At 38.2% G+C, this 27,066-nt stretch overlaps 1 protein-coding gene and 1 long non-coding RNA gene across 6 annotated transcripts in view; one reads left to right on the top strand and one right to left on the bottom strand.

The window, feature by feature from the left end:
- The window catches only part of LOC308581871, a 429,226-nt gene that overhangs the window by 321,171 nt on the left and 80,989 nt on the right, over positions 1-27,066 (bottom strand). The gene's annotated exons all lie outside the window — the stretch shown is intronic.
- Positions 1-27,066, top strand: part of FIGN (fidgetin, microtubule severing factor) — a 124,813-nt gene that overhangs the window by 30,659 nt on the left and 67,088 nt on the right. Inside the window, exon 3 of one of the 2 annotated variants that reach the window (XM_081165181.1) lies at positions 17,654-17,707. The exons of the other annotated variant lie outside the window; for it this stretch is intronic. Within the exon in view, the coding sequence (XP_081021307.1) occupies positions 17,654-17,707 (54 nt within the window). The remainder of the gene's footprint in view (positions 1-17,653; positions 17,708-27,066) is intronic. 2 annotated transcript variants of the gene reach the window in all.

Below are 27,066 nucleotides of genomic sequence, written 5' to 3'. Positions count from 1 at the left end.
GAAAACAGGCATGGAGCAACAAAGAGATCGAGGTATTTTAAGATCAATCTGACAGATTAAAAATTTTCTGTGAAGGTACACTTTTATTAACCCCCATTCACATCCCATTTCCCCCAGTAACACTACGTAGTCTGTGTTAGAATGTCCAGGAAACAGAAAAGGTATCTTAATGATGCAAGTCTCTCTCTCTCTCTTTTATTCCCTCTGCTTGCTTATGCTGTTAATACCCTTATCCTTCTAATGTGAAATACTTTTTTGGAGAAACAATATGCACATTTGTAAAGAAATTATAAAAGGATTCTCCTTTTGAAGATAATGAGTTTTTTCTTCAGGAACTGCAGGTTACACGGAACACAAATGAGCTCTAAGTGGAGGGATTTAACGTCCTGCTATAGCATTTAATTTCTTGAGGAAAGGAGTTCAGTTCAAGGTTAGCCTGTTATTGTGGTACTGGCAACTACTTCTCTCATTCCTGTTCTTCTGCCAGCAGTCCTGTACAAAAGGCAGTCATTTTTATTTAATACGTGGGGAGGTATTAATCACTGCAGTGTTTTCTTGTGAAAATTTATCTTACCAAATTCATTTTTTTCCACTACTCATGACAATAATAGGTGTTTAATTACTCAATAAGAGCAGTTTATAGATTCCATTTTTCCTCTTTGCTGGACAAATGGTATTGATTTTGTACTTCAATGCAACATGAAACAGTATTAAACTCAATTAGAATTCTGAAACTGGTAATGTACATTAGTTATGGTAACGGAATCCCACCCCCTCAGTCAAAGACACAAGAAGCCCCTGCCACAACTGAAAAAAAGAACTAACTCTCTTAAAACTCCCCGGACAAAAATGATCCATTTATGAAGTTAATTTTATTAACAAGTGGAGATACTTTGAACGTCTTCTTTTAAAAATAATGCATTACATATGTATGGGCACATCATATTTTCATAGTGGACAACCAGGCCCATGGCAGCTAAATCTCTTACTAATGGGCCATTCAGAGTCATAAGATGTCACTATGCTTATTCGCCATACTGCTGTAGATGTGGCTTTTGTGCAGCCAGTATTGTCAAGTACAACATTTCATCTGAGAAAAATAAAATTGACATTGCACATCAACCTTGACATCAGCCTGTTAAAAAACATATGGGAACCATCTCACTCATGCCTTGTCTTAAGCTTTCAGATTTGATCAGAGGGACAAGGGTTGACCACATGAATATTGTCCTGCCATCAAACATAGTAGCATAAGACCTGTGACTCAGCTCCAACATACTACTTCTGAGCTATACCTTTTTTCCATGCCTTTTGGTTTTTATTCCGAATTGTTTCCATTATGTAATCCAGTTTTCTTTCCTTATTTTTTTGCCCTAAGAGGAACAGGAAAAAGATTTCTTGCATATTGTGTTAGCATTCCAGTTTTTGCACTAGCATTGCTTCTGAGATTTAGTCATCAGTGTGCATGTTTGCACAATTAAAGTTATCCACAAATGAGTTGGTTTTGCTCTCAGCATTATGAATTGGCATATTAGTACGTGAGGCCAATATGCTACACAAGATTATTCACTGAGAGTAGGGCATTTATGACTATGTATGGTGAGGAAGATGTCAGAGTTCCTGTACCTTTACTAGTTGTGCAGAGGAAGAATTTGGGCAGGTGCAGCATCTATAACCATGTTGAATTATGGAATAAGCTACACATGCTTTAGATCTTCATATTGTAGAAGTATTGAAACTTGAGACCTTAGGAGGGATGGAGGAATTTATTATTTTTATAGCATTGGGAATTATATTATGCACTAGGTATTGGGTACTCAGACTTAATCTCTTAGGAACTCAAAACTTGCCCCTCCACTCCTTGTTGTGGCAGAAACATTTTACGAATTGTCTATCCTGTTGGTGAATCCACTGCTGTATCTCTTGTTGCTCATACATTCATGGGGAAGGGTCAGCCTGTGCGCAATTTTTTTTTTTTTTTGCTGCAGTATCGGAATACACACACACACACACACACACACACACACACACGTACTTAATACATTCATGGATGATCAAGTCTTAAATCTGCACACCAAGGAAGGATTTCCCACTATTTAGCTGGTATATCTAACTGCTAAAATATGTGTTGCTAGGAAAGAGAGTCATAGAATCTGTATTTGTCTTTCTTATCAATTCAGATATTTAGCTATTTTTAAAAAGAAAAGGAGAATATTGTTTATGTGTGCTATAACCCTGTATAAAATTCATACTTCCTTATATCTATTACTGAGGCGTCTCTGCTTCTAACTGTACAGGATTGAAATCTTAATTAAGCAGCAGCATGTTTGTCAGGTTACTGTTTCCACTGGCTATAAATATAATTGACAATTTCTTATATTAATACCTGCTTTCCTTGGTTTAATTTAGATTATGTGAAAATATCAGCTCAGGTATTTAAAACAGAATCAAAATGGGATTTAAACAGATTAATCTCCTCTCAGTACATATATTTTGTACACCTTTCTTATATTTAGATGTCTGTTTAGGTGTTCAGCAAAGGTAAATAATTCTGATGTATATATGCTTGCACTTGGAAAACATTTCAGTCTTTAAATACAATTTAACTAGTAGGAGGTTTTTTATCATTTTGAACAAGTTTCTGTTGGATGCTTTATTCAAAATATTTCATTGTTTGTGTATGGAGGAATACATTATTCTTAATGTTTCAGCAGATAAGATAGTTGCCCATCTACCAGCATATTTTAGTACACTGGATATGCAGCACATTCGGCACGGAGGGTCACCTTGGAAAATGCAGAGGGCCACAGCTAATTTGCATATTTTAGTTAACATAATTAACATAATTTGTGCAAAGTGTGTGTGTGTGTGTGTGTGTGTGTGTGTGTGTGTGTGTGTGTGTGTGTGTAAAATGCTGGCTGATCTATTTGGCTTATTTCCACTGTGGTGAATAGTCCACTTCACTGGGACTGTTGCGATCTGATCCATTCAGTTACTGCATGTCTCCTTTTTTAAATTATTAGACCTCAACAAACTGAGAGTTCTTGATTTTTCTTCTCAGCCAAGTGGCAGATTAATAAATATTAGGGCCTTTTTCTTTTGCATTAAGGATTGCTTAAGGGCTGAAAAATTATTTTCTTTTTCTTAAAGTATGTTCAGTTCATGCCATTTTGCACACTGTACCCAATCTGGCAACCCTGGAGGCTTTCCTTCCTTTAAAGCTGCACTGCAGTCAGGTAAGCATGGGGCTGAGGTGGTACTCTACAGTTACCACTGAGTGGTGGGTGTGGTGGAATGCAAAGGTATTCCATATATGCTTACCAGAGGGAGATGCAAAGCAGCAGCTGAGTTAGGGACTGTTCCCTGCCTTTGTTCTCTGGAAGCCGCCCAGAGTAGCTGGGGCAACCCAGCCAGATGAGTGGCAGATGCTGATGCGAATGATTATTATTTTGTATTTCTGTCTGGTAAGGATATGGGTTCTTCTTTGGTTGCCCCTTAGTACTGCTTCAGCTCCTTTGTTTACCTTGCTGCTGCTGCTGCTGCAGTAGCTGTAATGGAAAAGATTCTCCACTCTAGCTCTTCTTCTTTGGCGATCACTCGTAGCTGAGTAAGATTGTCTTCCATGAATATGGTCACAACAGTGAGTCCGTAAGTGGCTGTGGAGGCCAATTCTGGATGCACATGTCCTTCCACAGTGGGGACATAGGTTTCTGGACGGGAGTTGATCATGGTGAGGGTTTGCCAAGTGTGCCTTCCTCTTAGCACGTTTTTCCCTTTCGTCCCAAGTTCAAGCGTCTTCAAAGTTCATGACAAAGGCTGTTCTCCAGTTAGAGCGCTCGCAGGCCAGTGTTTCCCAATTGTCGTAATTTATACTACATTTTTTAAGATTTACCTTGAGAGAGTCCTTAAACCTCTTTTGTTGACCACCAGCATTGAGCTTTCCAGTTTTAAATTTGGAATATAGTAGTTGCTTTGGAAGACAATTATCAGGCATCTGAACAACATGGCCAGTCCAACGAAGTTGATGTTGAAGAATCATTGCTTTGACACTGGTGATCTTTGCTTCTTCCAGTACACTGGCATTAGTTTGCCTGTCTTCCCAAGTGATATGTAAAAAAAATTGGAGACACTGTTGATGGAATCTTTCGAGGAATTGGAGATGGCATTTATAAGTGGCCCATGTTTCACAAGCATACAGTAAGGTTGGTAGTACAGTAGCTTTGTAAACAAGCATTTCAGTTTCCCTGAGAATGTCCTCAAACACTTCAGCTGGGAGAAAGCTGCACTCACAGAGCTCAGGCAATGCTGGATTTCGGCATCAGTGTCGGCCCTTGTGGAGAAATAACTGCTCAGTAGCCTCTCTATTACTGTTAAATCTATCCCTTATTTTTTGCAATGTTTGAAAGAGCATTTACTGGGTAACATACACTGTATTAAAGCTACTCATAGCTTTATCAGAGGCCAGACACTATAGTTTACTTAGCCTAATGGTTGGTTCACCCCTGGTTTTAATTACTCTGAAACCCATTTCCTACTTATGACAGTTCACTTTAAAAGCTGCATTGCTTCATTTCAGTAACTTTATTACTGTTTGGCTCAGAGATTGCTATTTCGCCTTGGCCACAGATTCTCATCAGTTGCCCAGTTCACCTTTGTCCACACTATACTTGTGAAATGACCTGCTCCTGTAATGCTTGTCAATAGCAAATTGCTGCATCCTCCTGCATCCATGCTGTAGCACACAACAAAGGAACGCAATACTTTTTAGATTTTTCACTCTTTCCTTTTTTTTAGAAATTAAACTTTAATGCAGAGAATCCTAATTAGCATTTAATACCTGGTAATTAAGGCACTGGTTGGGGTCAACTATATAAAGCACATCAGTTGAACTGGCACCTGATTAATAGTCTTGGTGATATAAAAAAGTTCAGCACAAAAGAGTGCTCTTCTAGGGTCAGTGCTTTAATAGCTGTGGAAAGTGCAGGTTTTGCTGTAATTCTCTCTTAACAACTGGATCAAAATAATAATTTGCGAGGTGTTCATGGCTGGCTTCTCCATCATGATGTCAGGTGAATTATTTTGGTGACGTCAGGCAGATTGTTTGGTTTTCCTAATACTGCCACCAAAACAATCAGACTTCGCTTAGTTTCCGCATTCCTTTTCACATTTAAATTTAGGATGATTTCTATGTGAAGTCAAATTTATTCTGAATATGGATGATCACAAGGTTTGTTTGCCTGCACCATTTAAGGACATAACACTACACAAACAGTATGTTAGTTCAGCAAAATGTATTGCTTAACCAAATGTTTTGGACAGTGCTTTTTTTAAAAAAAAGTTTAGGGGTACTCTCATTTTCCTACTCATATTGAAATACTGCCCCTCAATGAGGTCAAAACTTAGATTCACAAAATGTTAAGGGGTACGCGTACCCCCCGCGTCACCCCAGAAAAAGCACTGTTTCAAAAAATAAGGCTATATCATATGTGCATCTTTATTTTTTTTAAAAAATATATGCCTGGCTTTTTCTTACTGCAAAGCTTTAAAGTGGGGAAAATGTTAATTGAGGCACATCACAAATTTACATAGACCATGAAATCTTAAAATTAGTAAGAATGTTTCCACATATCTTCATTTGTATACACATCTATTGACTTCAGATTGGGCCCATGGGGAACAAAGCAATTTTGGCTACGTCTAATGTTAACTGTGGAACAGTACCCACAGTTTTCCCCTTCTTCTAAACAGGATTGAACTTGAGCAAGTCCATTTGAATTGCATTGTTGGATGCACGGCAAATATCTCAGTTGGTTTCTTTTTTCCCAGTGGGAACTCCCAGGATACACGAATCCCAGGATACACAAAAAACCGTATTTTATTTCATGTATGTGTCTAAATACTTGATTATTAAATGCCATCCATATGTTGAAACTGGTATCTGTACTTGAATCAGCTTGTGGCTAACAGGCAAATGACTTCTTCACTTTTGCTGCATCTAGCACTGGGGATATATATACTGTACATTAATCCTATTTTGATCAGTGCTCATCAGGTGCATACAAAATGTTACCTGATCTGGATCCCTTCAGGTGGGCATAGGTCTATTCATATGGGCCTCAATCAATAGACTAGGGAAACAATTTTCATCTCAGGCAGAGATTAGTCCAAGTCTTATTATTTTTTAGACACAAATATGAATTTGTGCAAATTGATCCTACCCTCAAAAGATGTGCTCTTAAAAAAATTGAAAACCGTTTCGTGTATGCTTTTTTTTTTTTAAAAAAGGAGTATTTGATTTTATAAATAAATGCTAATAAATGTCTACTAGCATTTCCACTTGATTAGCACTTGCACCCAGGTCTGCTATAATACTGTGGCCAAATATTGGCATGGTTTGCAGTAAATGTTAAAACAAAGCAATTTTGCTGTCCTCTCATGTGCTTTCTGTAGAGTGTATATGTGTGCGCGCACAAACACACACATGTGCGCACAGACTAAATAAATCAATCACACACACATTCTAATTCTGTTAGTTTTCTATACAAGTAGTGTCTATTTTAATGGTCATTATATAAATCTGGAGTATGTCCTCTATGTGTGTTAATAAATAACAAAGGAGCACTTGCAATCTCCTTTTTATCCTATTCTCCTTTAAGGCTGGTGTATATATGTCTCTCCTATTTTATCCTCAGAATAATTCTGTAACTTGGCAGAGAGATGGTAACATGCTCATAGCTATCTAGAAAAATGATGGCTATGTAGATATTTGCATTGATGTTTCCCATGTCCAAATAGTGTTCTAGGCATTACACTAAACTGGCTTATTTCCAGCTTAATTTGGGAAACACAAATATTGCCAAGGGTTAATGCTCAAAAGAATGTTTTCCCCTTTTAGACACCTGCTTGATTTGTTGTGCATGACTTGCATTTACATTGGGCAATAAAAATGGTGTTCATTTAACACATAAATAGGATTGTTTGTGTCTGCTAAGATGTCACAGTTTTATTTCAGTAAAATGATTAAATCATCACCTTTTTATAACTTCCTTTTACCCTGGTGTATGGTTAGGGCAAAGGTTCAGACCAATCCTTTTCATGTACATAATCATGCACTGCAATTAATCACAATCTAGTTCTTTAAAAAGGAATCCATTAAGATGTAATACCATCTGAACAATCACCAAGTAGAAAATCTGATGCATTAAGAGTTCCAGGCTTTTTCTGTATGGAAGTTTTGTAGTATTTAACCTTCCTTACAAGAGCATTAAATTTAGAGCAGCTTATATGTATGAAGTATTAATATAAAACAGAGACAGAGCAGTTTATCATGTAGTGCTGTAATTTCTGAGGTCCTTAACAATGATATGATTTTGTTATCCTTAAGTAGGACTACTGAATTCAAGAAAAGTCTCTCTAACCTTCAGTGAAAAGTTGAGCACCGTATAATAAAAGCTTTTCAATTGAAATGGTTTTGTTCTTATTCTCTTACCTAGTTTTGAAAACGAAGTCTTGTATCCAGCTGCGTTAGTCACATGATTGCATCCCCTAGAGCAGAGGTTTCCAAATGATGGTCCTTGAGCTTCATTCTAATTGAATTCCTATCTCATCACTCTTTGGTGGCCATGTGCCCTATTCTACAGAAGTTGCCTGTATGAAGGTCTTTGAATCCAAGTCTGAGAGAGCTGTGGCCTTGAAGTTGCCATCAGATGTATTATATGTCTACTTAAAAGTAATTATTTTTAAATCAGCACCTACTCATATAAATTAGCAGAAGTATTTATAAAGGTGTCTTCCTTTTGTTTTCTCTTAGCTGATGCATAAGTAGTACAGTACTTTATTGTACCAGAAGTTATCCTATCAGTCTGTAGGCCATGAAAACTGATCTGACTTACACCCGAACCCACAGCCAGTGTTAAGTCAGTGTCAAGTCAAGCAGCAAAACCGGGTGTATTAAACCTCAGAGTATGTGTGGTGTGTGTGTGTGTTTGGCTTGGTCTTCTAATCCAAAAAATGTATTGTTCCTCTAACATTCTTAGCCATCTCTCATAAAAATTTAGAATCTTTTAAATATACAATCCTCTCAGAACAACCAAAATAAATATTAAGGGTTGTATTCAAGCAAGGCATTCTCAGATTAGATCCAATGAAATCAATGGACTTCACTAATTTGACTGTGATCCAGCAAACTGTGTGTGTATTTAAGTCAAATAACTGAGCACAGGTTGTTAAAAAATCAAGAAGGCAAAGTCTCGAATATTCTCCGACTAAACATCAGTAAGAGCTGCTCAACAGTGGGACGGACTCCTTTGGAAGGAGGTGGAGTCCCCTTCATTGGAGATTTTAAACAAAGGTTGGATGGCCATCTGTCACAGATGCTTTAGTTGAGATTCTTGCATTGTAGTGGGTTGGACTAGATGGCCCCTGGGGTCCCTTCCAACTCTACAATTCTGTGATTCCTCTTCAATATTGTGTATTAGCTGCTTTGCAGTCTGTGCTTTTTACACAACCATGCCTATACTACAAGTTTGTTTCCTGGTCAAGACCTGGAGATTTTATTTGGTTATGAGATACTTCTTTTTTCCCCAACCTTATTAATATTTGAAAATGTATTTACTCCACACATGTCTGGCTGTCGGAATAATACCCTTCCATGTTTAATATACTAAAGCAAAAAACGCTGTTCACAAGGCAACAGAGTACAGTGGTACCTCTACTTACGTGCGCCTCTTGTTATGTATCCTTCAGCAAACCCAGAAATATATTTCCAGGTTTCGCTGCACGCATGCGCAGAAGCGCTCAATCGCGCCGCACATGTGCGCAGAACAGGCACCTCCGGTTGCGGAAACCTCGGGATCTGACAAGAGCTCCGGGAATGGATCCTGTCCACGACCAGAGGTACCACTGTACTTGGTAAAGATCTCAGATGCTTAGGTAAGAACATGTTTCAGGGTGCCATGCACATGCTCATAACATCATCTCAGGCACACAGAGCTCTGGAAACTACAATTCCCAGCTGCTATCCCTTCTTGAAAACTTGAAAACACTAAAACTTCACAGGAACCCTGCAGACCTGCACATGCCCAGTTAGCATTCCAAGACAGAAAATAATTTCCTATAGAACTGGTGCTTGGTGGTGTATTATGCACTGGACAAATTCACATGCCAAAGTAGCTAAGGACAAATTAAAGTGATAAAGAGATTAATGTGCATTAAGCTGAGGTGGAACTGACAATTTTGGCGGTAAAATTACGGTTGCAGTCCTTGGCCCTTCAAAATGGAATGGCTCTTGAGGTCATTTAGGTTATACAGCCCTGCATTACAGTTCTCCCATAGCCTATACAAACACATGCGAGTGTTTCTGAATGCACAGATAAGTGCGAGAAGTAACATTTCATTGACTAATATGCATTGCTTTGAGATGTGAAGAAATAGACATCTGGCAATGCCATCTGACATCTGTCGGAAGCACTTTACAAGGCAGCTGTAAGCCAAGCAAATGGAACTAGGAACATGCGTTTTTGATTTACAAGTATAACAGATTTCCATTGTGATTTTTCTGTAAGACATTAATACCCCATCATTTTCATATTTATGATAGTAGCGTTATGTTGTTTTGCCTTACTCTATACACATTGAAGTCAATGGACTAAAGTACCTATATCTATGTTTAAGGCTGATCTGGTCTGGACATGGCCAATAGGGGAGGGGCAATTTAATGAAGTGCTGGTCCAAGAGAAAGATCCTGTAATACTGAGTGCTCGGCATTGCAACCATCCCTTTACCCATGCTTGGTTGCAGCACCATTTAGACCGAGAACCTGCAAAGTAAGCCTGAAAGGCAAGCAAATGATTGAGCTGGCTGACTGTGCTTTAAGTGAGAAATATGAACTAGTGGTGTTCACATAAGTACCAGACTTAATGTAAGGATTCATAGAAAGATATGTAGGAAGGTTCCAGATCCATATTTGGAAACTTTATTTTGAAATCTGTGAAATGAATTATAGTGGCTGCCTAGGCATGGTTTTCTAAATGGGAATTATAAATAGTTTTCAAACATTTTGAATGATGAAATAGAATGGGCTTAATTACTAATATAAAAAACAGCACTATATATTTGAATGATGTTGCAACAGTTGAATGATGATTTAGGCTATAGGTTTATGGTGAAGATAAATTTAAAACTATTTCACATAAGCATTCATAAAAATAAAAATAGCTTGCAATTGTATCTTCTAAATGGGAACTAATATATTTGAATCACCATTATTAATCAGAAATCATATTCACATGTAATATACACCATCATGTTCCTTTTTTGGTGGGTTTTTATTTTTTTACATTATCATTTATGTCCTGTGGTTGTGCCTAAATTACACAAAATGAGAAACTCTTTACAATGCATGCGTGTGCAAGTTGGAAATTAAAGTATTTAACCTTCTTCTCTTCCATCTATTAGCAAACTCGTTTTTTAAACAATTATAGGGGAAAAATGGTTAAAGCCAATCATGCATTTATTTTGATAAAAAGCCTGAAACAATATTAGCTACTTTCCACAAATAAAAAGAGAGTCAAATAATCACTCTGAGCAGATTTTGCAAGGATCTTGGAGGGCATAATTATGTTGGTGCTTTTAGCACAGGGCAAAGCAAAACATAAAATTAAGGCATGAAAGAGTGTACCTATTTTGAGCATAACAATGGGATAATTGCTATGGGATTTTATTACCATCCTATAATGTAAAGATGCAGTTTTCCCTTTTAGATATAACTTCTCAGTCTATTAAGTTATATTCTTGGTGACATGAATCTGGTTGGAGAGGTTAAGAAGTACTTGAAGCCTGAATGCAATCTTTAGATATCTTTGGTATGCAGTTTCAACATAGTATGTATTTTATTCTCTTTAGCAGAGCTCTTCTGCTAAACCTTGTGCCTTCAAAATCTTTTACACAAATACTTTCCAATTCATTCTAACCACCCCCCTCCCCGCATGGCAGCAGGCAAATGATGAGCATTCTAGGACCTTTTGATTGCACATGGCTGTCTAGTTTGTGTTGGGATAGTATTTAGGAACATAGGCAGCTGCCTTATACAAAGTCAGACTATTTATCAATCTTGCCCAGCCATGCCTGTTCAATGGAACTTTGTCTCTCCTCTCCTCTCCTCTCCTCCTCTCCTCTCCTCCCCTTAATCCTCCCTTTAAATCTGTTCTGGGGGTTCACCCAACCTTCCAAAATAGATTTGGAGAGAGGAAGGAAGGGTTCTGTTGCACAAATGGAAATCTTGTAGTAATGAAATGAGGGCATTGGATATCTCCCATATTTGTCATACTGGGGCTGTTAATATCTAGAGCAGATTACTATATGAATAATTGCCATTGCATGCAAAGTCTGCTGGTAGTTGCCAGGACTGCTTGCTATCACATGGAAATTTTCCAGTGTAGATGGGGTGGATGAGAGTGAACAAATCCTAAAGTTAGTCAGACAAGGTAGTTGATCAACTGTTCTGGAGATTTGGAAATGGATCCAATCTGTTCTGGATAGGGTTGAACTACCTCTGAAGCAGCAGTTCCATAGTTTGGGGGTATTATTTGAGCTGATATTTTTGCTTGATGTGCAGGTGGAGAGGAGTACTTTATGACACAAAGACACAAAGTACTCTTGTGTCTTTAAGAGCTGGTGGGATGTCAAGACTGATGGAGTTTCTTGTATTTTAGCAAGGAGGGCATTCCAAAACACTGATACCACTAGTGAAAAAGCCAGCCTCCATGTTACCACAACCTAATCAGGTTGTGGCAAAACTTACTGGGCAGTGGAGGGGAAAATGGTTTTTCAGGTTCAGAATTATTGAGGGCATTAGTGTGATATGTACCTGATAAGGGCTGCAGTGTTCTGCACTAACTGCTAGAGAATAGCCCCACACAGAACACATTACAATAGTCCAAATGTGAGGTTACCAACACATGTGTCACAGTTAATTCAGCACTGGTGACAGGACAGCATCTTTCTTTCGCTGCATCTGAGAACAACAGACTTACTTAGGGGACAAAGGATAGGTGCCATAGCATACCCATCTCTGCCCTCTCCACTGTACCCTGACTCCAGGTAGTCACCTTGTTCTGCACAATGGTAGGGCTATCCTTCAGAACTGATGTTTATTTATGTTTCTTTTGAAGTTTTAGTGTGGCTGCCTCTCTTGTCTTAATTGATGTTGTGTTTTCCATTCAATTGAATGGGAACATTTTCTTGACATACTTTGCTGTATTTATTTTTTAAGCCATTAGGGTTATTACAGTGGTACCTCGGGTTAAGTACTTAATTCGTTCTGGAGGTCTGTTCTTAACCTGAAACTGTTCTTAACCTGAAGCACCACTTTAGCTAATGGGGCCTCCTGCTGCTGCCGCGCCACCGGAGCATGATTTCTGTTCTCATCCTGAAGCAAAGTTCTTAACCTGAGGTAATATTTCTGGGTTAGCGGAGTCTGTAACCTGAAGCTTATGTAACCTGAAGCGTATGTAACCCAAGGTACCACTGTATTTTAATAGAAAAGCAAAGGATAAATTTTAAATAAGCTTAAAAAGTAGGTGAATCTAAGAATGGTGCTTTTGGGCAGAAGAAGGCCCATTCCCAGTTTCAAACAGGTTTGCTGGTGGCTATCTTCAACAAAACAGCTAGCTGTTTGGCTTACTAGACAGAGAGTGATGGAGGGAAATAGAGTGCAGTTTCACTTTGTATATAATAGATTGTTTGCATTGATGCTTCTGTGGTTTGTATAATCTGGAGAGAGTGAGTAGCAGGAGGGATGATGTTCCAAGGAAAGCTGAGCTCACCCTGACTCAAGCTCACCCTTTCAATATTGATGCCCTTGCAAGGATCAAGTGGTTGTAGCGGACTCAGCTGCATGTTACAATTTATGCATGATTTATTTCAGTTGGTCTTTGCAGATTTAAAAATTGTGTTTGCCTTCCTGGCTCACCATTTTTCCAGTCTAAAGATCATAGGTTTTATTTGATTATATTTTGGTACTCTGTTAAAGTCGACTGGGTCACCTTGCATTGCACATCTATTTAGTATTTGCTCATTTCTTTTAACATGTTCATTTCACTCCACTGTGAGAAGTTAATGCCATCTTTTATCTTTCTCTGACTGGATGTCAAAGGACATAACATTAATAGAAGCCAGACACCTCTAATATAGTTTCATGAATGGCCTTTTGAAAAACACACCTAGAATCCCCCAAAGAACGTAAAATCCGCTGCATGGTAGTAGATCTGGCTAGATAATTATTATCCTATGTAAACACTGTACACTGTACACTTTGTGCATTGCAAATTTGCGTTCTCCCTATTTGTTTCCCCCCCTCCCCCTAACGGATGGGATGACCAAGCACATAGGAACATATTCACAAGTTATTTCAATAAGATCTGTTTTGTAGCTAAATCAAAGGATTAATACCCTGATCCTAACTACTAATGTCCTGATAACATTTGCTTTATGGGTATGGGAGTTCCTACTCATGCCCAGAAGAGCTTCCCAGTTCATTTTATTAAAAGGACCTTGTCTTAAAGAAATGTCTGTATGAACTGAATCCATTGAAATTAATTCCACTGAAACCAACTACAATTGCCTTTCTCTCGATTGCACTCACTTAAGATTGGATTCTAGGTATGAATTGCATTCTCACGTTTACTATGAAAGTTGCTCTCCATTAAAAAAATTTCCACACCACAATAAATTTGGATATTAAAATAGTATAGTGTTTTACCCATGCTGGCTGGGTTTGATTAGAGCTGTGCTCCAAAACATCCAGAAGGGTATCATGTTAGCTACCCCTGTTGTAACTTTTCCTCAACAGCAGAATTGTTCCATCCTTGTCATTATTTAAATGGTCATTTTCTGTGCCTTCTCTGTCTTAACAATATCCCTTTTTAGAAGCTTGTTCTGGCTATCCTGTATGCAGAAGGTGCTATAGTCAAGTGTAACATACCCTTTTCCTAACAATTTTGAAAGGCCAGCTTCTTCAAGACTATCTGGAAGCTATTTTCAAGTGGGGGGAGCTTTTATTCTACACACATTCTACTACTACCATATTGATTGTTTGTGCCCATGACCAGCACCCCATCCCTAACTTCCATTTGCAACCCACTTCAGGTCAGGCTACAAACCATGAGTTGAGGACTTTGTTTGTTTAAATATGTATATCAGTTTCCCATATCGTCTTATTTTTGTTTGACCCATCTGGCAGACTATATAAACTTGTGAGTTTTGAACAGCCTCCATGTCACTGTTTGCATGTAAGAATTGGACCCTATACTTTTGTTTTATGTAAGCAGCTATTTCTAGTATGCATTGTATATAGATAATGAACTAAATATTTCACTCTGCACCTACAGAAGTCTAAATCTGAGTTAGGTAACAAGTGTGATTAGTTTGAGTTTAATTTTTTTTTAGTAGTTATTATGAAGCACGTAATTAAAATATTGCTTAGTGTTTTCTCTCTTAGTGGGTCACTACTTTCAACTTTCTGATAAGGCTTAGGATGTGGCAGCACTGTTTTGTTTGGGCATTTCCTGGTAAGGTTGGGTCGGATCCTGCAAATACTTCTTGAAATGCAGTTCTGAAGAGCTGGGAGAAAATTAATTGCTTGAGGGACCATTGACAGTTTCTGTGTCTCACTATTGAACTACTGGAATTCTGTCAGCCTTATGATGGCAAGCTCCTCTAAAGTGAATTAGTTTAACTGACTCTTAATTTCTTTATAAGCTATTGTCTGAAACAGAAGGACATTTAGCCAATTTTTTTGACAATTGGCCTTTCCTGGCACAATTCATGCTTTTTTGCTGCCTTGACTGTTTTGCCAAAATGACATTTTTTTTTACCTTGTTTTAAGCCATCTGATTCTGTGGTGATTAAATGTTAACAACTCCTTTCTTTCAATTGACTAACAGCCAGATACAGAACTGACCATTTCAGGGGCCACACATGGGGTAGGTGGCAGTGCCTGGAGGACATTAGAGCTTTAAATCATTATGGATTACATAATCTCATCTAACAAAGAGTGCACTGCATAAATGCTGTTTTTAGCCTACCCAGGCTACAACCCTGATCCTGACTTCCCTCTCATGTTACTTAACTCTAATTGTGAAACCACAGAAAGGTGGAGTTGGACTCTACAATCTTGCTTGCCCCTGCCCTGCCATGGTGAAGGGGGTCAGACAGCTCTTGAGATTTTTTTGGGCAGTGAAGGGGGATCTGAAAATATCCTTTCTGCAAGTAGGCGCAGCCCATGGACAGAGTTCTGCTCACAGGATCTCTGATACAAATCATAGTCTCTCCTTTCCTTTGGCTCTCTGATCCACATTATAGTTTCTCCTTTCTCACCCACACCTTCAGAGAAAGGACAGTGAAGACATGCTTTTGTTTGCCCTGAGTGACTGCTGATTTGGCTAGCTAGGGAGAACCCCTAAAAACAGCCATATAGCAGCAGGTTGTTGGGGCTGCAGAAAAGCACACACAGCAAAAGCAAACAAATCCATGAAAAGACCAGTAGGGACTTAAGGGGTTTTGTTCCCATTAAACATTCACTTTTTGCATTGAAAAATACACTAACACATCATAATATTGCTTGTAGAAAAGGTTGCAATAGCAGCAGTGTGATTCTTGACTTTTGTGTACTTTAGGGTATCCATTGCACCCAATAACAGCACACTGAAGTGTGTGTCACTTGTGCTGTTTCAATTGCATCTTATAAATTTTGAATCGTATTAGACATATATACTTAGAGGTAATATTTGTTTTTTAAAAAAATTGCAGGGGTGGGAGGTGGACATACAAAGAAAGGCATGCATGATAGTTTAAAGTGCCCAACTAACGGGCTGAAAACATTTTTATTTTCATTAGGGACCTAAGTAAAAGCTCAGGGTAGCAAACTCCTCCTATGGGCCTCTATAAGAGAAACAGGGCAGCATGTCATATAAATTAATGGGCCCTGTTACTCCCAAGAGGTCTGCCAACATTTTCTACTGAAGTGTTCTCTCTCTGTTTTATGAAGTGAATTCACCATGGCAAAGTAAAATCTTCATCTTTGGATTGTAAATCTTCTGGTTACTCTTTATGTTGTGTTACACACTAGATGACAGCAAGCAAAATATGATAAGAGTCCAAATCTTGGAAGTGAGGTTTCACATTTGTCTAAAACATTTTACCAATGTGTGTGCACATGCACACATTTGTATGTACAGTGGTACCTCAGGTTACAAACACTTCGGGATACAGACTCCGCTAACCCAGAAGTAGTACCTCGGGTTAAGAACTTTACCTCAGGATAAGAAGAGAAATCGTGCGGTGGTGGTGCGGTAGCGGTGGGAGGCCCCATTAGCTAAAGTGGTGCTTCAGGTTAAGAACGGTTTCAGGTTAAGAACGGATGAATTAAGTTCATAACCAGAGGTACCACTTTATGTGTGTATATATTTGTCATGCCTCCATTTGCTTTTAGATTTGCCAGGATTTTTTCCCCTGGGGATCAGTAATAGTTTTAATTATAGCTATGCTTCTAGATCTCCTTTTGTCCTTGTCAACAACTTTTGTCTTTCTGACAAAAGAATGGGCATATCTGATCTCCCCTGCCCCCATTTTGAGGCAAAGGTGGGTTTTTATCTCTTTCCTTTCAGTCCTACCATCTTGGCAGATGCTTGCTAAGTGTTGTAATGAAGCTGCAAGTGTACAGTAAACATCAAAGGCCATTAGATAGTAGACTTCTTGGAAGCTGTTTTCACCATATTCTGAGTGTCATGACGCTGCTGCTTCACTGAACTTTTTTCTCCTTCACACTGCACTATTTAAAAACCCTGTTTGCAGGTTTCTTCTGGCATGGAGGAGGGTAGGCCTTCTGCAGAAAGTTGGATTTTGGCTTTAGATGCATAAAAATGATTAACCTAAAAGTTCATGAGTTAGTTAGGATACTAGTTATGAATTGGCTGGTAACATTTTTATTCCTTTTTAGCTCTGCATATTTGCAAGGTAATCGCCCCCCCCCCAAAAAAAAAAACACATTTTGGCTTTTTTACTTATATCTTCCAGTCAAAGCAGCCCAAAATATTATGTTTATAGTGTTGTCTCTTATATGCTGTTTGGTTTTCCATTTGTACAGTGCTAATATTTTATACGAATAATTATATGTATTGAGCATATCCAGCCACAGCTAAACACTTTGTTTCACTGATTTCAGTGGAAAAGTGAAGAATAAATATTTATTTGTCCTATTATGAGCTGTTGCAAATATTATGCAATGTGTTATAAAGTTGTGGGGTTTTTGAGCAGGGTATTGGTAAACACGCAAGACAAATTTGCACCCAGGTAATTTTTTACAAAAACATAAAACCAACTTCAGGAATTAAATGAAGGATATGGTTGGAAAGAACGTGAAAACATGACTGAAATAAACATCATGAAATTCTTTCACGAGTTCATTGACCTGCACAAATATTAAAAATTGCCTGTACAGTACTGCAGATAAAAGACATGGGGATCTATATACATTTGTTTAGCTTAGGCCAAAGCTATTGTGAACACTGCCAGTTTTTGAATGATCTTGTCATTGTTATTTGCAAATAGGAAGTCAATTTTTCTGTAAATTTGACCAGTGCTCTTGTCCTTTCAGCAACTCTGGAAGAAATCTATCTCTTACAGAGCGGGTTATGGGGCAGCGAAAGAGGTACATACTTATATCTCTCCCATTGCAATCACTGTTAACTTTGGCTGGATTGTGCTCATTTATGTAGAACTTCTATGCATATTATAGGCTTCTAGAACACAGTCTGCATTTTATATGTTTGGTCCTTTGATGTGGAAAGATTGTCTGTGTGGAGTAGTGGGATGTGAAATAATATAATATGAACTGAGGAAATGTCATGACCTGTGTGTATATGTTGAGGGTGTGGGTGGGTGTACCTCCCTTGTGAGAGATAGAGAAATAATATGGGGAATTTGAGGTCTGAGTTTTCTATCTGAGAGGCAAGACAGTACATTGGGTTAGGAATTAATGTTTAGAACATGGAAGGTTTGGGGCCTTGGGAGGAATTTGGGTTGGTGTTATTAGGTTAAAGAAAGGGGAAATGATTATTTTCATCTGGTGGAGGTCATAAATAAATAGTGTGACAAAATATAAATATAATTGCCAGAAAGGCATCTACTTTTATCATGCAAAAAGTTTAGATAAAATCCAAAATCTATAGAAAGGTAACACCTTTATTGGGACCCGTTAAACAGTTACAAGCCAGCAAGCTTTTGAGTTTTCCAGAGCTGCTCTTCAGGATGAATGTTAAACATTGATAATACTTGAACAACCCTTAGAGCATGCCTCTACAAATTAAAAGCAAATTCATTCCCCAAGGCTGTGTACTAGTGGTTGTAATGTGATATTCACTCTTCTAAGCCTCCTTGCCATTTTGCACTGGCTGTTGGTGAATAAGAAAACAAAACAAAATAAAAATAAATTTAAAACTTGTTGATGCAGTCATGATCATTCTATTTGATCATTCTGAAATAAATATGTGAACTTTATCCGTTGAGGACATTTCAGTTGCTGCTGGGTCAAATGAAAGCTCAGTATTGAGTGATAAATCTGTGATATTTGTTTTTCACATGCAAATTGTTATTTACTACAGGAAATAACTGCAATGCATGTGCAAGAAATCCTGCTGCGTCATACTGCCAGCTTTTCTTTTCTTTTCTTTGTGTTGCTGTTTGCTGCTTTGATTTTAAAAGTTTGAAATATTCATAAGAAAACCACTCCCCTCTTTGCACAGCCCCACCATCTGACATACTTTTAAAAGTTTCCTGAAATTGACATGGCCATGAAGCTCATTTTGGTAAGGCTCAGTTAATTTCACCACTCCATCAACTTGAGCGGAAATAGGGGAAATTGATGAGTTTGATCTTGGGAAAAGAAAGTCAACAGGATTTCCCCTCTATGGTGAGGTGGTGATCAGAGTAATGATACTATAATAGACAGAGGAAAATCACTCTTAATGCTCCATGGAAATGAAATACCTTTCTATATAGCCAGTAGATGTGAGCAAAACAGAAATCTCAGCCAGAGACCCATGTTAGTAACATGGGAAACTGCTTTATAGTGAGTTAGATCCATTTAACTCAGTGTGGTCTATGCTGTCTGTTGGAAGCACTCCAGAGTTGCATGTCTCCCCCGGCCTACCAGATGCCAAAGATTGAACATGGGAACTTCTGTATGCAAAATATGCACTTCACTAGTGATCTATGGCCGTTCCACGCTTATTTATTATTGATCCTGCCCTTCCTGCAAAAAGAGCCAAGGGCGGCATTGCATTTCCAAAGCAGAGAAAATGTAGTACAGTGCTGTGGGAAGTTCCAGGAATGGTGCAAGTGGAGAGTGAGCTTGTGCTTCTTCTTTTTTGCTGGGGTATAACATTGTTTTGTTAACCCCCATCCCACCTGGATTGGAAATTTAAGGCTGGTAAAGAAATTAAGTAATGAACATAATTTACTTTGGAAGTTACTGCAATATAACATTGTATGTGTGAATCTACATTTTATAATTTACAATGTAACAATCTCTGATCAGTCTTGTGTGGCTAAAAAGCAGTGGATTTTTCCACCATCTTGGTCTTGTTTTTTTAGGAGGAGGTGGGAACAGCTTGTGCATATTCTGTAATAGTGACTGTGAAGACATGCTGAAGGGGTGGTAATAGTTCCTATCCCTGCTGCACCTCGGATTAATTGCACTCAGTGTGTGATATTGTGAATGCTAAAGTCCATCTTGACTAGCATTATGTTAAATACTAAATGCCCTGTCTACATTGCAATTTTAATATGTTCTGACAAACACATTTTAGATCTGAGAGCTCCCGTTGAGGTCAGGGTGCTCGACATCCTGTTAAGTAAATGTTAAAGGATTCGGTACATGATGCCTGTGAATTCCGGCATTGTAGCAATTAAAGCATTATTGAAGAGAGTTTTAGTGAAATATAAAACCTGTTGCTTTTCAGATATCACGAGGGATTTTAATAACCTTTCCTTTAGAATAGCTGTAGCCATTTGGTGACTTTTTTATTGGGGGGGCGGAATAGAAATTAAAAATACAATGTAAAATTCTACTAGGACATTTACTGAAACATTTTGGTGGTTTGAAGTATGAATGAAAAGTGTCCAGAATATCAGAATGTGCATGGTATGAAGAAGTTTAATGTACTACTGTGCTACTACAGAAAACAAATGAAAATGCCTCATTTGAGTGTTTGCTCAAATTCTATCTTAAGGCTTTGACTAGACACAGACTCAATGGCTTCACCCGCAGCCAGCCTCCTGCCCTGTGCTTTGTTTACCACCTACCCTGATGAAGAGTTCCAGGGAATTCGAAAGCTTCCACACTATTTTGTGACATTTTGGTTGGCCTAGTAAAGGCATTGCCCTAATACAGATTTTAAAACAAAATGTTAGAGAAATAAAACTGTTCTTTATGAATTTTGCGATTGTCTTTGAGTATAGGGGGTTGTACCCAACAAAGTTGTCCCGTTTGCGCAAGGTCTTCTACTAGCACAACGGAGCTGCTTCGCCCTGTCCTTCACTCCATGTTCTGGGGTTTTCTCCAAACCTCCAGAGCAGTTTGGGTGATACAGGGAGAGGAGAGGCGGAGAAGTTCCATTGAGTAAGCCCTTGCATGAATGGGATGACTTCATTGGATACAACCCCAGAGCATCCTACCTTCATATGTGCTTCTGATGCCAAAGTGGGGGCAGCAGGGGAAGATTTTTGCAAAAAGGGGGATTCTCAAAATAAGCCACATTAAAAAAAAAAGCCTCTCATCTAATACTATTGCTTTTGGTTTTTTTGAAACCACAAAATATTACTCAAGGAACAGGTGTGTTTAGACAGTGAACAAAATTTCATCTCTGGTGCCACTCACACACCTGGGGTGGTACTGGCTTGTGTTTTATGGGGGTATTAACACTGAATGTGGATGTCAAGTTATTTAAAATTTGCTTTGCTTCAGAGAGACTGGAAGATATATTTTAAGTCACCTTTTTTTTTTTACTTTTTACATGGTTACTGTTTAACATATTATTATTGTTTAGAGACAGATTATGCAGTACTTACCAATGCACACTAAAGCATTAAAATAACTATCATGGTTTGAAAACCAATTTTTCACAGTCTTGGGCAAAATCCTTGTGCAGCCTGTTTTTTAAAAGGACACTGTCAGTTTGAAAATGTTTTCACTTACTATGGCGATGAGAAATTACTCTACCTTAACATTTTATGTATAGGCACTTTCACTGTTTTGCTGATCATCAGCAACATTTCCTCTAACCTACGTGTGTAGGAACCTGAGAAGCTGAAATACCACAGATGAGCTCTACAAGGCCAAATGGATGAGGCAAACTATGAACTTCTGTTCTATTGCTAAAAGGCTCCACTAGACTGAAGGGCTCTGATAGCCGCAACAGACCATCTTCACTATAGTACTTCATTAATATGTGGTGTTTCTCCAGGATTAGATGGAAGTGATATTATAATTATTAAATGGGGGGGGGGGGGAAATTCACCAGAATGTGATGACAGTTTTACAATTTACAAGGGATCTGGAATGAATTAAGAAAAAATTATACACCAAGAAAGCCTTCAGTAGGCAAGACAATGTGAAATTTATCATCTCTTAGGATACTTTAGTTTTGGTAGAGCTATGAGAAGCTATGAGATGTGGCATATTTTAGCAGATATGTGAGCCCCAGAAGATGATAGTGAAAAGTGCATTTGGCTAGGTAAACATGTGAACCAACAAACCTTTACCATGTAAATAGTCATATGAGATTGGGCCTTTTCTCAGCATTGGTAAATAACTGTTTGTTACCTCCTATTATTATTATTATTATTATTTATTATTATTATTATTAACTTCAAATCCCTTGCTTCCTAGTATTCCTATATATATATTGTATATCTATAGCAAGATCTGAGATGTAAAACCTTTCTTTTGCCAAGTATGAAGCCCTTCCAACTGCCCCTTCCTTTCAAATACATGTGAAGAAGGGTCAAAGGGCAATGGTCTAAGATTAGGGGCCTATGCTCTTTGTCAGGTGTGGGATGCTCAAAATTCTTGATACATTTTGGATCAGATCCAAGTCTAGAACAATATGTAGCCTAATCTTATTTTTAAAACTGTTGGATCAGGCATGGCAGTTTGCACCATTATCTCTAGCTTAATCTCATTTTCTTTATACCCAATTTGCTGTTTCTGTGATGGGCAGTGGCTTTCCAGCATCTAGGGTTCATCAGGTCATTCTCATCACTAGCTACCCAATGTTTTAAACATGCAGTCCCAAGGATTGAACTTGGGACCTTTCACAAGGAAGGTGTATGCTCTACAACTGAGGCATGGCCCTTTCGCCATTTTTACCAGTGCCTTTTCTGTCCTAGAATATATTGTGCTTGATTTCACAGGACTCCATCATAGTTACAAATTCTTACAATGTTCTTCTCTTATGCAGAAAATATATTATCATGTATGTAGCTTTTGTTTTGTTTTGTTTTGTTTTTCTGCTGTGAGTATTTGACTCAGGAAGTTAATATGCACAGGTCCAGATTAATAAAACAAGAAGAAGCAAGACAGTGTGAATTCATGGAAATACATGGGCATTTAGTTACACGCCAGAACCATGTGTCTGAACTGAGGGAAACAGCAAGAAAAGTAAACTTCTATAGAAACAGAATGCCATTTTCTGTCTCCAGACTTCTGTAGCGCCATTAGTCTTTTTGTTTGCATATACTGTTAGAAAGATTAGCAAACCTATGTGAATGTAAACTGCTGTGCATCCACAGGTCATTTACAATGATGGCATGCAATTGTTCTTGGGATTTTAGCAAGCAGAGATCAGTGTCTCTCTTAGTTACCACATGCTGGTGCAGCATGGTGTGTAAAATTACATGCCATGTCATGCCAGCTGGGAAGATAATGCATCTCACTATTGTACAAATATATATTGCCATTGACCTTTTCTATTACGACTTTTCCAGTACCTTTGAGAAGCCAATTACAGCATTTTAAAGAAAAGACTGTAAACTCTGCTATTGTATCATACTGAGCCAATATATTCAACCCTTGAGAAGTTGTCCCTCCTCAGTATCTTCTAATAGGTACTCAAGTACAGCTTGTGTGGCGCATCCTCTTGATTTAAAGACCACGGCTACTGCTGAGATCCTCTAGAAATAACATTTTCAAATTGCAAGACTAGAAATAACAATATATTAAAAGCGGGGACTCCCCCCCCCCCCAAAAAAATGGGCATCTTTTTCGTTTGCCGTGCCATTACTTATTGGTGGGCTCATAACACATTCTCTGCAGCGTTTCCCTCCAGCAGCTTACAGCTCCATCTGTCCTAATGCTCTTTATGCTGCAAATTTATTCATTTAAAATCTAATGTTCATGAGCATTCAATGACAATTACTGGATCAGCTAATTTGGCTGACATCACAGCAGCTCAGCCAATGGCTAGAGAGACCGTGATGTCTCTTACCAGAAATGGTGGGGGGTTTGTGTGTGTGTGCGTGCTTGGCTTTGGGGCAGCCTGGTAAAACTATCTTATCAACGTTGCCTGTTCTTGTGTGAAGTTGTGTGAATTTGCCCATGGTCTCATGATTGGATGCATTATCTTCCCAGCTGGCATCACATGGCATGCAAATTTTATATATCTTATTGCACCAGTAAGCAGTAAGAATGCAAGTTTCATCAGTCAAAATATTTGAATCTCTTATAGCTGTCTGTTCAAACTGGGCAGTTTTATAACTGGGTTTGTGCATCTTTTTATATTTTCCTCTTCAACCAGGCTTTTGGCTTATTAACATCCTATATATCCTTTTAAATGTGTTTGGGGGTGTTATTGTTTTCTTTTCTTTTAGTTTTAGTATGTATTTTGTGTTTTTATCTTGTACTTTATGCTGTGAAACCCTGAGATCTTCAGATGAAGGGTGGTATATGAATTTAAATAATAATAATACTATGTCTCATAACTATAGAAATATAATTAAATCTCTTACATTTGTTTTAAGCAAAGCAGTTTGTGCGCAGAACTGCTGAAATAATAATAAAAGCCTTGCACAATTGTAGAAATTGTGAGTCAGTCAGAGATCTAGGCATTCCTGAGGCATGATCAAATGTGGCCTGAGACACAGGGTGGGGAGGACAGTTAGACTGCCCCCTCCATAGTTTCCTTTAATGGCAGAATTTGCATTTATATTCCAGATAAGCTGATTTCAGATAAGGACCAGAATGTCTGAAAGGATTATGTATATTAGTGGATGATGTATATTAGTTGTTGCTGCATGTTCTTGAGATTTGTGTACATTTACGTTTATGTATCTAAGAAACTAGTGTGGAACAATTCAAATCCGATTGTATAACAGGTAACTGTTAAACAAATTGAGAAGTTTTTGCTTAACCATCTAAATTCTGCCTTACTCTGCATAGATACGGAATTAACAGTTTTTGTTCATTTGAAAGCAATATCAAATATAACAGGTGTGGTTTATGAAGAAAGTAAGAATTTGGAGTGCTGTGGTTTCCTGCAGCTGAACTAAGCTGGGAAAGCGGCTCAGGGAGGCTTTTTAAAAAGGAAGATAATTTGACTCTCTGAACATAAATCTAAACCTAAGGAAGCTAATAATTTAATAAGAGCACTGAAAGGGAAAAATATGGTTCTAAAAGGGAAATACAAACCATCTGACAAATTTTCACAATGCAGAATTGTAACTGAAAGGCAGGCTACAAGAACATTGGGATTGGCTCTAACCCTGCTGCTAACAATAACCATTTCTATTGTTTGTTTTTAAAATAAATGGTGAAAACAGCAGTGTAGTTCTGCATCACTTTTTAAATATTTGACACGATTCTGTGTGACAGCAGAAATGTAAAGGGGATCATATTTATATTTAGATCATTATAAAATTATTGCAGTGCACCGAAGTGAATCCAGTAGGCTTTGCTGATGCCAAGATTTGCTGTCCATCAAAAGTACCTAGCTGTGTACAACTCTGTTGTATCCTAGAGGGCCATATTTGCAACATGCCCCATTGTGGGTGCTCCCTGTTATAGAAGAGGACAAAGCACAAGGGGCCAATGCTTGAATCTCTAGAAAGAGAGAAAAAGTGAAGACCATATCCAAGTTCAGAGTAGAGCAGCTGCTTTAGCCTCTCCATGGATGGCTTGGCAGACAGGCTCCCCAGAGTTTTGAGAGGCTAAGTGTTCTTGAGCATGTACTGGAGAAGAGCTATTGAATTTTTTGTTTACTTAGTGTGTGTTTCAGTCTTGCAACCAATCTTGCAACTGAAGTAGTTTTTATGAAGTGTCACTGATCCCTCATAACAGGTTTACAGAGTACTGGAAAATCCTATTTACGCAAGATCTTGTTGGCACTATGCTATGCTAGCTCCCAGCCAAAAAATTAATTGCCAGGAGAATGAAGCAATGTTTTAATGCCAGGCCATATGTCTCAGGCTATCGAATGAGAACAGTAATCCAAAGTCATCTTTAAAATATGTGCCTCATAATGCAGTCTTTATAGAGATTTCTACCTCCTGTCTCCTTTTTAAGCAGAGGTTGGATGACCATCTGTCATGTATGATCTAGTTGAGATTCCTGCATTGCAGGGGATTGGACTTAGATGACTCTTAGGGTCCCTTCCAACTCTACAATTCTGTGAACTACTGGAAAGTGAAAGCACAGGTGAACATATTTTTTTGAAAAATTCATACCCATATAGAGGTGATACTCTCACCTATCTTCTAATAAGTTTCAATACGCTGTATGTGCATTTTGGATTTGTTTGCATGTTGGGTTTCCCTGCTTTTTAAATTGCAGTTTGCTCACATACCTTGTACTTAGTTCATTTAGCTTGCATATGACACCACAAAGTAGACATATACTAGTATCTAGGTAAAGGCACACCTGACCATTAGGTCCAATCGTGGACGACTCTGGGGTTGAGGCGCTCATCTCACTTTATTGGCCAAGGGAGCCGGCGTACAGCTTCCGGGTCATGTGGCCAGCATGACGAAGCCGCTTCTGGTGAACCAGAGCAGCGCACGGAAACGCTGTTTACCTTCCCACCGGAGCAGTACCTATTTATCTACTTGCACTTTGACATGCTTTCAAACTGCTAGGTTGGCAGTTCTAGTATCTAGTATCTAGCATCTAGTTGCCCTCTAATGATGGGTAGCAAGATAAACGTGAGATTTTTTTGCAGTTTATGGGATGCTGGAGTGATGCCTTTACCATTCTAAGTGAAGTTATTCTGGTATGTGGAAAAAGCATTCACAATTTGTGGGAAAAGCATTCGCACATCAGCAAAAACTTTGTAAAGCAATATATGGGCACCTTTTAGACGTGCTGGGCGGAAGAGTGTCTCATTTGTTTATATAGGTTGCAGACTGCAGCTCATATAAAAGATCACTGTCTTCTAGCAATATTGGTAATCTTATAGCAGGATTAATTTACTGCATCACATTCATGGAATTTGCCTATAGATAAATTATTACAAATTTAAATTCTAATGAAAATGACTTTTTAATTATGGGGGGGGGGAGAAAAATGCATGTATTACATAACTTTGTAGGTTTGTGCTTTTTCCGTTATTGATTATGCTTCCTTTGTTTTAATTTTGCTAAACAGTTTTTAAACATTATAATGTTCTCCTATAGTGATTTTTCTCTTCATCCTTTTATTTTCATTTGAAAAGGATATATTTAAGGCCCAAGCCTTAATGAATGTTAAACTGTAATGGAAAGTTTAAAAAGTACATAGGGCAGCAACAATGCTGTGAAATAAATTCATTAAAATCAATGTTATTTCAATGAATACTAATTGAATTATTAATGCTTGGATCAGGTTTTTCCCCCTCTGTTTGTGATTATTCAGCTTGTTGTCTATTGAACCTGTATCTTTGTTAATGAAAACCCTGTATTGTGAGTATAGATTGTTTGGAGACTTACCACTCCTGCCTGCTCTACCTTCTCACAGTGATAGTGAATTGGGCATTCTTTCCC

The sequence above is a fragment of the Podarcis bocagei genome, assembly GCF_964188305.1.
Source record: "Podarcis bocagei genome assembly, chromosome: 1".
Classification (NCBI taxonomy): domain Eukaryota; kingdom Metazoa; phylum Chordata; class Lepidosauria; order Squamata; family Lacertidae; genus Podarcis; species Podarcis bocagei.
Note: the sequence above shows the minus strand (reverse complement) of the source record. Positions and strands in the feature narration are given on the sequence as shown.